Here is a 17384-nt window from a genome sequence, read left to right as displayed (position 1 = left end):
GTTGACGATTCTCATGTTCCCCTACGCCACTGTGATGCGTGATGGATATAACGCGCTTCTCGCATGGGAGATGCCACACCATCATGATTCCCCTAGGTGGAAGTTCCTGGAGCGTGTCTCTGCTCATTGCACTGGAAGTGAAGGCGAAACGTTCCCCATACGATGACGGTATTTAATCATTTTGATTTCATCAACATTGACAGCATCATGAAAGCGCCCCACAGTAGAGTTTGACGATCACTTCCCAAGAGTTCTCACTCTTTTCGATGCTGGTGGAGAACATTCGGACGGTAATTATGTGATCATCCAAGAGATTCGGTTATTGAAACAGTCACTGTTATGCCCTGTTGCGATGGCACAAAGCTGATCCGTTTGGTACCCTCGTCACGAGATGTATTCGACAGTCGAGTCACCGATTGAGCTCCGAGCCTTTGATGAGCTCGGCAGTTAGTAGCCGTGGACCTCGAGGTTCTGATATTCTCACACACGCCAAGCTTTCAGGTTTCAGCACTGCAGAGCCGCGAATGGCATTAATAATTGCAATGGGACTGGTACCTTAAACAGCGATGCGGCATAGCCGATATCATTGAGAGCATACTGGTCATGGATCATACTAGTAGAGAGTTGCCACCTACGTATGAGTGTGGCTATTCGCGTCACAGGTGATAGCACTGCTCGCCATGTTCGGGCACTGGTTCATGAAAGAGGACGTTCTTGCTGTGGAAAGAACCTTGAGAGCCGGCGTGTTGGAGACTACTAGTACATGTCACTCACTCGTAAGCAGCTACAAGAGCTTGCAAATATGTCTCATCCCAAAAGGAAGGTGCCTACATCTGGTACTTACTATTAGGGCGAGGTCCGCGGAACAATTACCCTCCTGGACTTAGCCACGCACGCACGTATAATAATCTGAAGTAAAAGTTTCTCATTCGAGCCGAACATCCTTGTTTGGTAGTAATCTCTGCCACTATCACCACGAAGATTCAAATAGGTGGTGGCAGGCGGCGGATTAAATCGATTAAGTCTTGCTTAATAAGCTCGGTGCTGTTAAAGCTAAAGTTAACAAAGGGCACGCGTTAATGATAATCAGCACCATATAATCATGCAGCGCGTATTCCATGCTTTCTCTCCAATACTTGAACATTTCCCGCCGTACTCAGATAGTACTGAACCCGCTTCAATAGTTTTCTTGAACAGACCGGTCTCATCCTTGTTCGGTACTCTCCTCTGCAGAGTGCCTTGAGTGCTATTCCGAGGACGCCCTGTCCCCCGGCGGTCTACGGCCCTGTGACACCCTTTTCAATGACGTCCCCAAAGCAACATCACTTGCGTGAGTTGGCACTACTGATCACTTTTGCCTTTGGCTGACGTTCTTTATGTTGCAGACCTAATGAAGAGACCCAAACATGAAGATGCTCAAGGCTCCGAATCCCTACTAGTAGAAGCTCAGGACACTAAGCCAATTAGGTCGAGAGCTAGGAGAGGAGGGCTCTCCCTATTACCCACTATGAGCTTGGACGTTCTTTTCGAAGTAACCTTCACTTCCTATGTAGTATACATCCAGCTCAATCATTATCCATCGCAACAGATTTTCGGGTTTCTGAAACCGCTTGACCTCCTCAGTCTAGCTCGCACCTCTAAAGCATTTCGGAATTTGCTCATGCGAAAATCGAACGCTTTCATTTGGAGAGCCTCGCGGTCGCTTATCCCGAACTTCCCCGAATGTCCACCAGATCTGAGTGAGCCACAGTATGCTTGCCTTGCATTTGATCCACACTGTCACGTGGGTCGTCTTCCATCATTTTCATAAAGGCATCCTCCAACAAGAAACATACAGAACTGTCATGGAGTCGGTTTCAACATCATCTGGCAGTTTCGAGTAAAATATTGCGGGCCATGTCTGAGAATTCATACAAAGTACGAAGTTCCCTTGCACGTTCTTGCTTTAAATGAATATTATTTTTCAGTATGGAACCAGCATATTCAAAACCTGTGATCACTCGGCTCTGTCCAAACTTAACTGAACTTCTCCCAACATATATATTCCGTGACTTGCGCTTACGTATGAGTACCATCTCTCATGCACCGGTCTGGTTGACATTGATAACGGATAGGGTTCACGGAGATGATCCAAACATCGCAGTACGAGACTCTCAGCCTTCGGCTCAACGGCTTGGACTGTGCCGACCAAACACTGGTCATCGAAGAGACAAAGAAGGCCGCGCGTGCTATTCGTGAGGTATGCCACATTTCACTCGCAGGTTTCATAATTATAAATGATGTGGCTTTGAAGCACGCTGATGCTTGCAAAGCATGGCTGTCTGGAGTCATCAGGGCCCGATCTGATGAGTTACACCAGATACGAGAGGCACGAAAACAAGTGTAAGATCAACCGTAAGCTAACATTTGTGTTCGCTGACATCCGGTTCTAGCATCAAGGACTGGTTAGAAACAGAAGGGTGGAAACCTGAGATCGATTATCATACTTGGTGGAAAATATCCAAACATCGTGCCATCAAAGATTCACGACCTCTCACTACTCGAAGTTCGTGTAATGATTTTTTTTGAAGCTCTGTAAATGATTTGATCTCACAGTTTGGAGCCGCGTGCGCCCAATTCTAACGGAATATATGTCAGAAATGCGAACCATCCGCATGGAAGAAACGCTGTACAATTCTCGACGCAGGATTCTCCTCCAGGCATGGATCGATTTCTTGAGTGAACCTGCATCATTTCCGAACACTGACGTCGACGTATTACCTCATGTCGCTGACGTTGCGCGGTTCAAACCTTTCGACGACATCATCAGATCGCCTGCCCATGTCGTAGTAGAGCGTGATACCTTTTTACCGGCTTTTGTTGCTCTTCCTAACCTGGTGAGGAACTGGCGGAGACAGGTTGATCAACAGCTCGCTGCAATCATCACCAATGGGTATCCGAAGGATTACGTACCAGCTGGAGACATCCGCCAACTTGCAACCAGTGTCTTTGTCTGCAACGCGTGTGAACAGCTCTTCTTCTGGACTGATGCTGTTGCACACAACTGCAGCCTTGATTTTCCAAAGAGCTCAAGCAAAGAAAAGAATGATTCTTTTAAGGAACAAGTAACCCGCATCGCGTATTATTCGCTCGGTTCTTCTCCATGGTCTCCGAAATTCAGGTCCTCCACAGTACTCGCCATTCATGTTATTCGCAGTTGCTGTCAGGATCCTCGGACCGCTACGCTTGCACATATGGACAACACAAGCGGCCCATTTTACTGCTTCGCATGTCATCCTGATGGCCAGACTGTCATGCATTGGAGGAAGGGTGTATGTTCTGTGTTCTTGATTTCACTTTTGGTATCTGAAACCTTTGCAGCTCGAACACAACCATTTACACAACAATCGAGATCAAGCTTTTGAAGGTAGCAAGTCACGACTGCAATCGCAGCTCCTATCTGGGAGGCCGCCAAGAACATATCGATGCCTTCTATGTCGACGAAGTGTAGGTGCTGGTAGGCTTCTGCGAAGCATGACTTGCCACATCGAGGAACAGTAAGTGATACATGTTGTCTCATGATCAGGTTGGTGGCGAACATTCATATCCATAGGCATGGCATTTTTAGTGTTCTAGAAGGAGTCCATTATGTGAAAGAGATAGATTCTATCCCAGACCCTATCACACTATCGTGGAACAGCGGACCTGTCTGGTCAGAGCAAAATCCGTACTTGTGATATATCCTATGCATTATTCCGTGTACAGCAGATATTCAATATCATATGTCCATTTTACCAAGTGCTATGTAACAGTGACAATCTGACCCCTACCATCTTTGAGTATGACCAATTCACACTCGATTTTGTCCCCAGTATCAAGACAGATAACCTCGGTAGGATCTATGGATGAAGTCTTTATTTGGCGTTTCTCAAAGAACGAGCGGCCAAGCACGACGTCAAAGTGCGGCTCCTCGGACAAGAAGACGGGGACAGAAACGGTCTTTGACTTGCTGGGTCGCGAGTGATTCAAACTCTGTCCTGCATTTGAAATGCCGTTAGTATGTGTGCTATCAGTGAAATCTGCAGCTGTCTTCAAGGTGATCGGCCATTTGCCAAGGTTGACGAGGCCACTATAGCCATAGTGCCCTGGTGCTGCATCTCCTGGAATAAATCCATGCCTTAACGCAAACTTGCGTGAGATGTAGACATGGCGGTAACCGTTCTTTAACAGCATACGAACTATAAAGAACTTGAATTTCAGTGTGCATGTAAGACCAAACAAGCATCTGCCCACCATTGTCGACTGGGCCGATAGTGCCCAAAACAGTACGTACACCGTTTTCGCTATGAAATCTCTCAAAATCTCTTCTGTGCTTCGCAACCCCTGAGATCCCTTCGGCATCGGGTGGATTAGGATGAATTGCCCTAGACTTGTGAGACTTGGCGCTCCGCGCTGACCGAGGACGCGGCGAAGCTACACGTGAAGAACTGAATAGGTAAAAGGATGGGTTGCAATACGCAGGTGGCTCCGGCAGTTGGGCTGCGGGATCGTGAACGTGGAGCGTTGGTGTTATGTCGGATGTAGGCTGTTCGGATGAAGAGGGTGCTTTCTGCCTCCATACAAAAATGGTGTAGTCACTTTCTGTATCGGGTGTTTTTAGTAAGGAAAGGGCGGGTGGATGCACAGGGATTAATACCAGTCATCCATATTCCACACGGCGTCATTCCAATTGTACTTGATCCAACCAGGACCAACACGCTTTCCATGGAAGCCCTGTATTTGACTTTCTCGAAAGCTTGTCGTATAATTGCTGTATAGTATCATCTTTGACTGATAGACAAACGATCAGCTCCATCATGTTATTATTGAAATGCTTACGAGAGTGGATGAGCGCGAAAGAAGATGTGGGAGTATGGACATTGAATACAGGAGGAGAGACAGACATATCGAGATTAATCAATTAATAGGACTGGTGTATATGGAAGGCGGGCGCCCTGCGCCAATGATCCAGGTATGTGGTGGTGGTACAGGTACACTAGCAGGTATCCACCCATTTTCTCACGACTGTGGGTCTTCCGATTTCCGACGGCGTTCCGGTGAACCAGCGCTGAGCAGATAAAAAAGTGCAGAGTCCTGTATCGACCAAATAATAAATATCCAGTGTTCAACGTGTTAGAGAGCATTGTGAGTGAGAGGCAGGAAGCCTTGGCCGCGGCCGCTCTCGATCTTTCGGCCGATTTATGCGCCACAACAATGTTAACCCGTTTTGGTTGAACACTTCTCTTCAATTGTACACAACAGCAAGTCCTCCGAGTTACTCTTACTGGCCAGACGCCAGAAGGAAGACACTTATGTCTTTCCTACCACGTCTTTTCAAATCGCCAGCGGCGAATTGTAGAGCCTATTCCTCTTTTTTCTCAGTCTAAACCAGGCGGGGGTCGATATTTTAATTCTGCTAAGCCTCCCAAGCCTGTTGTTTCTTCTGGCAGAGCAAAGGTTGATAATGGAAACACCAGCGTCGCACCAAGCGACGGAACGAGCAGTAGCAGCTCTGGGAATAGGAGCGGCAAGATGAAGGCCGGAGGTGCAGATGAAAATCCTTCGATTCCAGCCTCGAACGCAGTCGAAACAGCACGAAATAACCCTTCACTGCCATTTACATCGCCTTCGGCGTTTTCAAGTCCAATTTCATCACCAAGTGCATCCCACAATATCGTCACAGGATTTCAATCTCCATCAATTTTTCTCGTTGCACCGACCACTTCTCCTCTTATCTCAGCCGCCATCTACCATCTTTGAGTCTGCACCCCCGGACGTGCCTCTCTTTCAGTCACCGGAAGAGATACCAAAGACTCAATTGCAGTCGGGGCAATTTCCTACTCTCGACGAGCCGCCAGAATCCTCGTTTGAGACCGATGCTGATGCAGCGAGGCAGCTTGGTCATGCATTGGTCATGAACCGCGTGGGTGGAATAGTGTCCTGGCAAAACACCTTGGCAAAACTTGGTTTGGGTGGGGAGACTGCAGGAGATAGCGCAGTTAACGCGAAAGAGTCTGCACAGGAGTGGGTCACTATCTACGCTGATAGCACAAAGCGTAAGAAGCGAAAGAAGATGAAGAAGCACAAGTATGTTTCATATTCTAACGTGAAGGGATGATGGACTGACTGATTACTCTCCTATTTAGGTTGAAGAAGCGTCGCAGAGTCAGTCATCCATGTTCAGATCAACTTTCCTTGCTAACATATCTTTGTTTTCGCAGCTCACTCGCATGCAACGTCAGAATGCAAAGTAGATGATATCCAGTGGACATTTGGTCCACTTGGCATGTTGTGATGTAGCCGTATTAATTTCTCAGATACATCCCTCGAACTGCACCCCTTGCTCAATCATCATTTTCATGTTCAATCATATACGTTAGACGATTTCAGATTTTTTGTGGCTGAGGAAGAATTCAACGGATGTGTTTCCAGACCCGAACAGCGCCCCTTCTCTGTCCCTCTCCTTCCCACTCAAACCCACCCTTCCATACCTCGTCATAACCCTGATCCCGGAATAGGTCCAACACACCCGGCTCCCGTAGAAGTGCACCAAATAGTACTATATATTGTGGCCACTCATGCCGCCAGCCTAAATCCCAAGATCGTGAACTTTGTTCAACAATCTGAAGTGTTTCCATGAATGTGACGTTTGGTACCGATGAAGCGAAGGGTGAAGGAGGGTATGAAGTGTTCCACACGCGATGGAAAATGCGTTCGCATATATTCCAAAGGCGCTTCGAAAAAGATATCTGTCTGGTCCTTATAGTCGCCAGGATGTTGAAGCCTGAATGCAAAATATCAAACCCAAGCGAAAATTATGACAATGGTGATAGTTTTACCCCAGTGGTGGCTCACACCCAAGAGCCCACATTCTCCCGGGTGGCTGCGAGCTCAGGGCCGGTGGAGGTAGGCCTGCCACGGGGTCGAATGACAAGGTGTCAAGAACCCTACTGACGTCAGGTTCTCGGGAGGCAAGCTTCGCAAATACGACATGACTTTGATTTGTCCTACGCAATGGAAGAACACCACATATATCGAGGCTGGGACGGCCAGTAAGAGAAGGCATAGATCTCGAGTGCGAATTGGGAGTGAGAAGGTTTTGGGTATTACGTTCTTTCTCTTCTCCCGGGAAACTTTGACGTCGGCATTCGCGCTGCGATGATACATTCTCCACTAGGGACCTTGACGCAAAGATGTGTAACATCGGCAGGAGTGGGTGGAGAAAACGCCATTCTTTATGTCCAACAAATGAGAATACCGCCAATGTCCAAGCGATACAGCCGAGCATTGTCTTCAATTTTTTCTCGTCGTTCATTCACTGCAAGGTGCATACCATGCAGCGCGAATGGCAAGGATGTAGAACTGAGAATTGGGAGGGCCTGAGATAGGTAATAATGCCAAGAGCTGGAGCCGTAGAACAAAGACACGGGCGACGCATTGACACGCAGAAAATTCAACAAGACTCAGCGTGGGTCTGCCATAAAAGGCTGAATCGAGCGCAAAGACTGTAATGGATAGTCATAGCTCTGTGAAAATTCCTGAGTTGTCCAATTACATCGCGCAAACGGACAAACGCAACTAACCCGATGACACAACAATCGCGAATGAGGATGGACCCCTGACTTCAGTCGGAGCCCGAGACGCAGGACGAGAACGGCCAAACATATAAACCCAGATGATAGCATTGGTGGGTCTGATTGCGCACGCCAGCGCAGCAAACACAATACACATGCGCATTCTAGTCCTATTCCTTACATATGAGATATCTTGTCACAATGACGACCAGTTTGGGCGACTGAACGACTGCACCTGCAGCGGACCGCGCATTGTCCCAAGGATAGTAGCTTAGTGCAGCTGTCGTCAACGATGTCTCAAGGGAATTCGACATGGAACGTGAAAGCGACAACGAGTGGAATAGAGATGTCAGAGAGACAAAGTACTACAAGAGATCAATTTCAGTCGTCAATCACACTCGAATTCAAGAAATCGCACCGCAGTTGGTACAAACGCATCGTTGAGAACTCGTCTTGTAATTTCACGGGTCCCTATATCTGTGATGGCAGCCAACAAACCATGGACGATCCGTGGGCCTGCTATCTGACTCGTCGAATGAAGATGAAGAATGGCAGAATAAATAGAAAGCTCACGAGTAGCTCAGGGTATCTTTCATCAAGGCCCATCGTTTTGATAAGCCAAAAGGGAGGTATATTCAACGCAGGGTAGATGATGCTCCGAAGGGGTGCTGAACTAACCCACTCCCATGTGAGGTGGCCATATCCAAAGACGTAATGGTGGGCAGGTTCTAATGCTTGGAAGTATTCATCTGGCTGGAAGAATCCTTGGGTGTTAAGAGCGATTGCAACGCGAAGGACCAACGCCAACGATGTCATAGGCGCTGCTTGATCATGGATGAGACTGAAGCGTGTTCTAGGGTAAATTCAATTGCTTAGTTCGACCAAATAGATTATTGCCGTGGGAATAGTATATAGAATTCCGATTTTATAGTCAACATTGTTTAGGGGGTGAGAGGCTACAATACACACAGCCTACTTAGTAGTTACTTGTCCTTATAGGTAGACGAACCGTTAATAATGAGTTCCTTCAAGAGACTGAGATTTACTTGTCCTTATAGAGACTCCTCGTCCCTCCCGCTCTTATTATCACCGCACTTCTCACTATCTTCATGAAGCTTTGCTTGATACATGGGCTCATTGCTGCAGTCAAACTTGCATTCACTTCACAGGACATTGATGTGAAGTATCAGCCTCATGGTTCTCCAGTGGTTGTTGGCCAATTTCCTCTCACAATGGAATGGTTGGATTGAGTTAGTTGAGGCTGGTAAATCTGTCTATCATGAAGATTGCCATACTATACAATTGCGCTCGATAGTATTTTCAGATATTTCTGAATTGTCTCGTGGTTACATCCGGATATCATCATCAGAAAGTATGTGTAGAATTTTAACGAGAGGTATTGACATCATCAGTGACCTCTGGACTATTCTAAATGATTTGGTCAATCTTCGACTAATGGCTGCTGGAGATTGGGCAGCCATTCCGCTGGTATGTCCCATGCCCTACAATGAGTTTCAGCCACACTGCCTACAAATATGGGATTTCCCACCAACTTGAATGGAATATCATACCCTGTGGCGATTCCATGGAAATCAGATAAACGCAGATCATATGGTAGATGGGTTTACAGGGCGTAACAAGTGGAAGAGTAGGGTTTGGAGCTCTCCGAGTTATTGTGTGTTCATATTATATCAATCTCTCGTCACAGAATGATCGCCAGTGTTTGATTCTGAGTCGATTTCGTCGAGATCCAGCTTTAGGGTATGATCAAGACGGGCTAATCAATTGTCACAATCAGTGTATGCCCTACAACACTGAATCATCATGCTTGCCGTGAGATAGTATTGGATAGTAGTCACTGATATCTAACATATGTAAGACGAATTCAACATCATGTCGGACGCCCTACCTGGTGATTATGGTGGGCATGAATGCAAGCTAAGGACGAAAAACACATACTGAGGAACGGGACTTCAGCTCGGACACTCTCAAAGAAGCAGAGCAAGCTCCTCCAGACTACCTCGGGATGTTGACACATCCACACACGCCTCCCCATTGATTGGATCTCAAAGTAATCCTGTATGCGCAATACAACGAAACATCTCTGTCGAAAACGGATTAGTACGGAATGCACGAGTTCACATCACCCCTCTTCATCACATGGTTCAGATTCCTCATACTGGAGAGATACATTGCCTACCTCGCATCACCTTCTCTTTCAATCCAGCGCGTTCAAGCCGGTCCGTAAATTGCAAACAGTTTCCCCTACGACCTGCTTATGCAACGACATTCAACGAATGTTAAGAGCTGACACTAGAGAAAGTCGTACTTGACCTGCGTACAAATTCATTCGCACACGGACAGCTATACACCACACTTCGAGAGTGCAATGTCGACGAGACATTCGAACGCTATTTGAAAGAGAGGAAGAGGAAAAGACAACGGCAAACGTAGCGTACAGACATCTCTTATTGTAATTCATGGTAGAAATCGTCCGAAGGTGAACGAAGCGTTTAGTACATCTGACTGGACGTCAACATAGTCAATCGATGGGGTTCATTATCATGACAGTAACTGCTTCTTCACCTACTAGCATCCACGTGTGTGCCCGGGGACATCAAGTCCGTCAGCAATAAGCATCAGATTTTGGGACGGGGTAATACCCTTTCGAGTTGGACAGTGTAATTGGTCTCTGAAAGGGGCCAATCATGAACTAACTTGTCTTCCTCCAGCGCTCTCCAATTGGGTGATGGTGTGGCGCGAATGTGCGAGAAGTCCTGGGGCAAGAAGGGGAACTCGGTATGATTTTCGGTGACCAGAGGTGGCTGATCAGTGGTCATCTGTGGTGACGTTGGCATTTAAATAGATGAAATAGTGAAAGGATTGAACCTTCAACTCGCTCGGGTACATGCCGAACCTCACTTGATCACAGCTTTCGATGATTGGATTCGATGTAATGTCAAGATATGCATCTACGGCAGTGGAATTGTGCATCCTGAACTGCCAGTCATGAGCACAGCAGAGCGTAACATACACAGACAATATAACCCTACCTGGTGACATCCAGCAACAACCACGCAATTTGTTAAGTTGTGCAACATAATGCTACCATCGACGATCCCTAGAATGAGAATTGAATTCTGTATGTCGCTGATGTGAAGCGCCGAAAGGGAAACGGTATTAGCAGACAGGGTTGACTCATCCGTGGACTGTAAGAAGATTTAAGATGCTACTCGATATTCTCATTATAGACACTTCTATGTGATCTGTGGATGAGCTGGGACCAGAAAGGCACGATATAGAGAGGTAGCAATTGGAGTGGTTGGATATCGTTCTGGAGGCACTAGATATTGTTGAAGGAGGTATCGCTGGTGCATTCACCCGAGCAGGTAGCAGTTGCGGTCTCTGTTGATGCTGATGCTGGTATCTTGATCTTCCGTTTAAAAGCGAATTTTGTTTTCCCTGTGGTCGATGAGCGCAACTCCTCGAGTGACTTCTCTAATGCTTTGAGTTGCTTTCCAGTTTGATTAGCTCAGATATCAAAATCAGACACAGGGCATGCACCAGTTCATTTTGTCTTTGATCGTAGCTTGGAAGTCTCCCAGTGGCTTCAGTCAAACGCTTGTTGAGAGCCTGTATTTCTCCGGCAATGGAGTGCACAGAATCCGCATCTGCAACTTTGAGACGGGTGGCAAGTTCTACGGACTATAGTAACGTCGGTAGGATCGGTGTAAAGGTAAAGGGCTTTACCAGTACAAGACGCTTGGAAAGAGGACGTGAATGCTTGAGAAAACGTCCAGAGTGCCTCTGCGCCGTCAGCGGACATCATAGTGGTCAAGTGGAACCAGCTGCAGGATAACTCCGAGTCCGATCGGTAGTGTTGCCGCAGAGGCGAATCGAATCGAGGTGGTAAATCGGTATCGACAGTTCGGACTAACGAGTTGAAACGAAGTGCACGAGTACCTCGTATGTACTATATCATACACGACCATGGCCATATCTAACAAACTGTCATATTGTGACGGATTACAGTTACTGTCTACATTACAAAAGCTAGTCGATGTATTGGTTCTTGTGATGGACCGCTCTTAGCATTCAAGGATTCTTCCAGCTAGATGAATACTTCCAGGCATAAGAACTACCACGTCTTTGGATATGGACACCTCACACGGGGTTAGTCCACCACGCCTTCGGAGCATCATCTACCCTGCATTGAATATACCTCCCCTTTGACTTATCAAAATGCCGGGCCTTGATACAAGATACCCTGAGCTACTCGTGAGCTTTCTATTTATTCTGCCATTCTTCATCTTCATTCGACGAGTCAGATAGCAGGCCCACGCGTCGTCCATGGTTTGTTGGCCATCACAGATATAGGGATCTGTGAAAATACAAAACGAGTTCTCAACGATGCGTTTGTACCAACTGCGGTGCGACTTCTTGAATTCGAGTGTGATTGTTACGTCTGTAGAGTAGTAAGTCAATTATAATCATTCATCGTCCATCCTACCTGCACGCTGAGGTGCATCCTACATCCTCTCTGCTTTGAACCTAGATATCTTTCCTCTCGGAACTGCTGGTGACTGCGTCTGCCGCGCTCCTCGCAGAACCTGCGCTTAATTCTGGCACAGTCGAGCGCATGACGCCAGGACCAGCATTCTGGATGCGGTCATTGCCCACGGGACCATCATTATGGATGTAGCCATTGCCCACGGGACCAGCATTATGTATGCGGCCATTGCTCAGAAGCTCCAAGACCTCTCGGACGGCCTCATCCTCGCTTCCGCTTTCCCCCTCCTCGCCGCCAACAAGATGGTTGTTTTCAACTTTTCCCAACCGGATAGCTTCTTGCAAGGATTTTTGTCGAGAGGCCGGGATAACTGATGGACCAAGCGAAGTAGAGGTAGATCTGTCATATGCCATGGCCATATGATCAGCCCTGAAGCGCGACACGCTAGGTTTTGGGCGCTGATTTGGGGTAATATCCTGTAGTCGACTTGTTGAAATTTCGGGGTTGAACAAGAAGAAAAATACTGACCCCTTGGTTCCATTCTTCATCATCATGCGTGTGCGAAGTCATCGCTCGGGTAGCCTCTGCACCAATAACATGACGCTTCTTATAATACTCCAGGGCCACTTCTCGGTGGTGCTGTGCAGAATCCCAATCGAATTCCTCTTCGAGCAGGCCCTCATCTGATTCGTCATCGGAGTCACCGCCCGAAGTGTAAGACCCGTGTGGCAATGATTCATCCGGCGAGCTGGGATTAGCAAAAGTTTTCGCGGCCTCCTTGCGCTTATGTATATCCTCCATCCGCTTCTCCCTTTCTTCTGCCTCGTTTCTTTGCAATTGTAATTGTTCCTCTTCTTCAAGCATGTCCAAAATGTGATCTCGTGTGCGACGGCGCTGTTCCCTCTCCGAAGCAGATAGAGATGATTCTGGTGTGAGATCCGGCTCATGAAACGAGGCCCCTGGAGAGTGAACATCACTGATATCCACAGCAGGTTCAGTGATGTCTATGATCGGGAGACCCTCGTCGTTAAGAAGCTTTTAATATAGATCAAGAATTCAATACACATAGTGGACACAGGTTTGAAGACGTACTTCGCCCTTCTCATTCCGTTGCAAGCCTTCACCGTCACTTGCGCCTCCGAATATCTCATCTATTTTAAGAGCGAGATGTTTGAGTTGCGAAGGTGTTAGCTTTGAAGACGGACTCGTATCCGGTCCTTTGAGTGCGAGCGAATTGAACAGGGCCTGCAGCGCTGAAAAGCTCTCCTTCTAAGCACATCAGAGTTATTGAAGATGTAATTACCCTCAGTATGGCTGTCATTCATGTCCTTCGTGTGGCCCGACATTTAGTCGGTTATGGTGTCAAGCTTCAAGCTTCCAGGGTTAATGCTATAAGAGTCGGACAATTTGCTTGATCAGTGACATCGAGGTCATGTGACTTGCACTTCTTTGCACGACATCCTCGAAGTATTCCAAGGCCTGAATCCTCAAGGTCTCATACTAGAACAATTCATTTCCCATCCATCATTAGCAGACATGGTCGTCGCACACGTAGAGCAGAACACATCTGCCACCAAAAACCGCCGAAGCATGAGTAAGAAGAAAGCACGCACGGCTGCCAATACCACACAAGTTGACGGCGACGAAGAGATGTCTTCGGGGGTTATTCCCCCTCTGAACTCAAATCACACGGCCGAAGATGACGATTTGATGATCGAAGTTGACCCTACCGCCGCCCTAGAGGCAAGCTCAGCGCCCTCTTTTCCGGCCTTGCCAGCATCTGCGACACAATCTACTCTGAAATCAGAGACGAGGCGGATTCCAATACCTCCGCATCGCATGACACCTATAAAAAAGGACTGGATAAATATTTTCAGTCCTCTCACCGAGATCCTTGGGCTACAAGTGCGAATGAATATTCAGAGACGGTGTTTGGAAATTAGAGTACTGCGTTCGCCTGTCCTTGGAGATTCTATGCTTATCGCATCGCTGCAGACATCAAAAGCTACCACAGAAATCGGTGCTCTGCAGAAAGGAGCCGATTTTGTGAAGGCATATGCTCTTGGATTTGACGTCAACGTGAGTGCTGATTGCTGATATCTTCATGCATATCTAAGCTATTGATTTACAGGACGCGATAGCACTTCTACGAATGGACGATCTTTACCTCGACTCATTCGAGATTAAAGACGTAAAAACACTTCATGGCGATCATCTTAGCAGAGCAATCGGTCGGTATATGAGCATGTATTATATATTATTTCGCTGATAATCGTTTCAGGACGGATAGCGGGACAGGACGGCAAAACCAAATTTCACAATCGAGAACACTAGCCGGACTCGTATCGTGCTCGCCGACTACGTAAATCTCTATTCTCTTATTTCGTCTTGACAGCATAATTGATGCCTCTGGCACAGGAAAATCCACATCATGGGCTCCTTCCAAAACATCAAAATTGCGCGTGATGCAATTGTTTCTTTAATCTTGGGTTCACCACCCGGAAAAGTTTATGCAGGACTTAGGACTGTCAGCAGTCGTATGAAGCAGCGGGCCCTGTAACTTTTTTGTGTATAGACGGATTTATTATCTTTGTTTTTCATACTTCATCATGATACAAAAACGTTGTGTACAAATCTATTGCTGGCAATACATATTAAGCTCAAACGTCAGCCCGCGAGCAAAATAGATAACAGGACGAGAGGCCAACGGTTGAGCAATCCGTGGAAGCTAGGATAGCATATATATTACTCTGTGTTGTCGACATTCTTTCCTTTTTTCTTTCCTTTCGTCTTCGATGCTTCGTATTGGTCCACCGCAGTCATTTTCAGCAAACTGTCAATGAATGCTTCAGTAATGCAAATAAAAAAGGGGGAAAGGTGGATGTCACTTGTCCCAGGCAGTGTGGTCCACAGGTGGTCCATCACCGTTCCCTATCATCACCTGAAATCCGACGCTGGGGACACCGTCCACGACAACGTATATCCAACCTGGTCCTGGTGGATACACGGCAGGTCTAGGTGGACCAGTAATCTGTAGCGAATGTCCATCACTGAAGAGTGAAGAGCTCAGGTACACCAGACGGCTGTTCGCGTGAACAGCATGGGTCACAAAGCCAAGATCCATCAGTGCAACTAAGGTGACTGTGAGGTTGGAGGTACGAACTGAGTGGTAGCAAACTTACCTTTGATATTCGGGGCTTTATCTGTGGAAGGTGGGAATTTGACACTCAGGGTGAGGTTCTGTCCATACAGGAGAGCCTTAGGGGGGCTTGTGCACGAGCGGTCTGTTCTTTTTCATGTATGGAGGACCGAACCCACTCAACTCTATACTCCTGTCCCATACTTCACCTCGCTCCGATCCAAGTTCGGGTTGCTCCCAGCTACCATGATATCGCCATTGGGCGTCAGTGTCGCGACCGAGTGGTACATCCTCGGAATCGCACTACTTGTCATTCCCTCGGAGGAAAAGCGTCGCCCAGCTGGGGCGGTGGGATCATATAAAACTGGCGTAAGGACCGGATGGTCTGCGTTCGACTGCCCAACCTGATCGATAACGTTGCCGTAGCCTGAGATTCCAGTTCTCGCGCCATTGACGATCAGAACCTCGCCAGTTGGGAGCAAGACTGCATCTGGCATGTGACGCGCCTCAGGCATCTGTTCGACCACCCACCCTGCAGCAATTCCTTGGTCGGTAAGCAGCAGGCGAGAGCATTGGGAAGATGCTGGATCTTGAGAAGATATCTCGTAACCTGGTTTCTTGTCGTCAATCGTGGAACCTCCGCACAACAAGATTTCCGCTGTGTAACCATCTTCGGGGAGACAAAGGAAGGAGGAGGCCAGCAGCTGCCATAGGATACGTAACTCGGCATTCGTTAGGGATTCGCGGAAGACGCTGTTCCTGATTCGTCCGCCAGTCATATATTATAGCGTCTTGATTGGCGGCGATGAAGATCCTATCGTCTGGAAGTGAGAATACGATAGGGAAAAGGTTCGCGTTGAGGGTGCGGACGAGGAACGGTAGATGTATGGGGAGGCCAATCGAGTTGTGGATAGACTTTGGGGGCCAGTATTCAATAGTAGGGTTATTCACCGTCTCGTTATTCATCCAACCGCCCTTCTTTGATCCGCCAATAATCATAGCGCTTCCGTCCGAGATTCGAATAACTGTATTATACCAACGGGGGCTAGCCATGCGGATGCGAGAGTGATTCTCGTAGATGTTGCAATGAGCGGCGGAGGCAGATGGACAAGGCTCGAAGATGCGAACTGCCTGCAAGCCATCGAGGTCTCCAAAGTCTGCTGCAGACGTGTACCCACCGACCACAGGATTACCACCGACGTTTATCAGAGTTCCGTTGCTCAGAAAAGTCCCGCCGGCACAAAAGGAGTTGGATTCGACCTTGAGCGGCCTAACGGCATGCGTCCGGAGGTTGAACAAGGCAGCCCATGCTGGATGCCCCCCGATCGATATGGGATTATGTTCAACTTTATCGATGATAAGAGCGTGGGTATCGGAGATCACGGTAAGCTGCATGGCAGATACGCCGGTTACGCCCTTTTGTTCCAGTGTCCATTGAGTTTGCGAAAAGGGTTGAATCTGTCCTGGCTGCGTTGCTGCATTTGACAGGTCAAGGGTCGGAGGAAGGGTCATGGGAAGGTTCGTATGACCTTCCGTAACAACAAAGGCATCTATGTCGATAACCGGGCTGTCAACTCGTCCCTTCCCAAGGTTTCTAACCTTGATGGTGTGTTTCCCGTACGGCAGGTTAAAAGTCCAGAAGATCCGTTGCTGTTTGCGCGACACGTTGCTCCAGGTATCGATCTCCTGCACTTTTTTCCCATCGATGAACACCGCGGCGATTCCATGACTCCTGTCCAGACCACCAAACCACTCGATACCAGTACCCACAAACGTCATCCAAGCAGCAGCTCCTTTCTCGTCGGTCCAACGCAGGGTCATCGCGACGTACATGTTATTAAAAGAGTCGAACCAAGAACCAGTAAAGTGAATGAGCGGAGATGATGAATCGTAACTTTTTGCTCCTGGCGGGACGTAATAGGGCCAGAATGGACCCGGTGTGTCTGTCCCTGGAGGGGTCTGACCGTTCCACGCGGTCTCCTTGCCCCAGGCGAATGCCCAAAGCACCGGAAACGAAAGTAGTGCAAGAATAATCATATAAGAAGACAAAGGGGTGTGATTTAGCGAAGGTAAAGAATGTGAAACGGTCAGCGGTGTCCTTGAGATGTCTGGGTAGGATGGACAAGTGCGACGCGACGCGACA

At 47.8% G+C, this 17384-nt stretch overlaps 8 protein-coding genes across 8 annotated transcripts; 3 read left to right on the top strand and 5 right to left on the bottom strand.

Moving 5' to 3' along the window:
• The first annotated feature begins 905 nt into the window (after positions 1–905).
• DFJ58DRAFT_5125 (uncharacterized protein) lies at positions 906–3912 on the top strand. Its single transcript, XM_041380762.1, has 11 exons — positions 906–1330; positions 1386–1531; positions 1589–1783; positions 1838–1917; positions 1968–2062; positions 2115–2239; positions 2294–2382; positions 2433–2545; positions 2596–3311; positions 3361–3536; positions 3593–3912. The coding sequence occupies exons 1-11, from the start codon at positions 1303–1305 to the stop codon at positions 3714–3716; spliced, it is 1887 nt and encodes a 628-aa protein (XP_041251224.1). The 5' UTR covers positions 906–1302; the 3' UTR covers positions 3717–3912.
• Positions 3781–4924, bottom strand: DFJ58DRAFT_720528 (uncharacterized protein; the record flags this gene model as incomplete). The annotated part of the gene is made up of 4 exons (XM_041384716.1): positions 3781–4217; positions 4273–4620; positions 4676–4789; positions 4858–4924. 4 exons carry the CDS (start codon positions 4922–4924, stop codon positions 3781–3783), a joined length of 966 nt encoding a protein of 321 aa, XP_041251223.1.
• A 326-nt stretch (positions 4925–5250) lies between these two features.
• Positions 5251–6391, top strand: DFJ58DRAFT_752541 (uncharacterized protein). Its single transcript, XM_041387845.1, has 3 exons — positions 5251–5373; positions 5411–5601; positions 5702–6391. The coding sequence occupies exons 1-3, from the start codon at positions 5331–5333 to the stop codon at positions 6134–6136; spliced, it is 669 nt and encodes a 222-aa protein (XP_041251222.1). The 5' UTR covers positions 5251–5330; the 3' UTR covers positions 6137–6391.
• Positions 6392–6431: 40 nt separating this feature from the next.
• On the bottom strand, positions 6432–8408 carry DFJ58DRAFT_712438 (glycosyltransferase family 22 protein; the record flags this gene model as incomplete). The annotated part of the gene is made up of 10 exons (XM_041383862.1): positions 6432–6641; positions 6715–6802; positions 6858–6908; positions 6938–7171; positions 7200–7309; positions 7338–7480; positions 7674–7756; positions 7815–7957; positions 8011–8115; positions 8166–8408. The coding sequence occupies 10 exons, from the start codon at positions 8406–8408 to the stop codon at positions 6432–6434; spliced, it is 1410 nt and encodes a 469-aa protein (XP_041251221.1).
• A 1823-nt stretch (positions 8409–10231) lies between these two features.
• On the bottom strand, positions 10232–11418 carry DFJ58DRAFT_712437 (tubulin binding cofactor C-domain-containing protein; the record flags this gene model as incomplete). Its single annotated transcript, XM_041383861.1, has 6 exons — positions 10232–10432; positions 10482–10592; positions 10646–10742; positions 10937–11106; positions 11157–11290; positions 11343–11418. 6 exons carry the CDS (start codon positions 11416–11418, stop codon positions 10232–10234), a joined length of 789 nt encoding a protein of 262 aa, XP_041251220.1.
• A 725-nt stretch (positions 11419–12143) lies between these two features.
• Positions 12144–12966, bottom strand: DFJ58DRAFT_835467 (uncharacterized protein; the record flags this gene model as incomplete). Its single annotated transcript, XM_041392248.1, has 2 exons — positions 12144–12578; positions 12631–12966. 2 exons carry the CDS (start codon positions 12964–12966, stop codon positions 12144–12146), a joined length of 771 nt encoding a protein of 256 aa, XP_041251219.1.
• A 570-nt stretch (positions 12967–13536) lies between these two features.
• On the top strand, positions 13537–14772 carry DFJ58DRAFT_752511 (uncharacterized protein). The gene is made up of 5 exons (XM_041387844.1): positions 13537–14046; positions 14098–14181; positions 14234–14337; positions 14437–14487; positions 14521–14772. The coding sequence occupies exons 1-5, from the start codon at positions 13639–13641 to the stop codon at positions 14660–14662; spliced, it is 789 nt and encodes a 262-aa protein (XP_041251218.1). The 5' UTR covers positions 13537–13638; the 3' UTR covers positions 14663–14772.
• Positions 14773–14847: 75 nt separating this feature from the next.
• On the bottom strand, positions 14848–17330 carry DFJ58DRAFT_851136 (putative copper radical oxidase; the record flags this gene model as incomplete). Its single annotated transcript, XM_041393810.1, is given in 6 exon segments — positions 14848–14935; positions 14991–15234; positions 15285–15360; positions 15380–15391; positions 15433–15945; positions 15965–17330. The coding sequence occupies 6 exon segments, from the start codon at positions 17276–17278 to the stop codon at positions 14848–14850; spliced, it is 2247 nt and encodes a 748-aa protein (XP_041251217.1). The 5' UTR covers positions 17279–17330.
• Positions 17331–17384: the final 54 nt, after the last annotated feature.

Source organism: Suillus subalutaceus (assembly GCF_016647625.1).
Source record: "Suillus subalutaceus strain FC151 chromosome Unknown DFJ58scaffold_1, whole genome shotgun sequence".
NCBI classification, from domain to species: domain Eukaryota; kingdom Fungi; phylum Basidiomycota; class Agaricomycetes; order Boletales; family Suillaceae; genus Suillus; species Suillus subalutaceus.
Note: the sequence above shows the minus strand (reverse complement) of the source record. Positions and strands in the feature narration are given on the sequence as shown.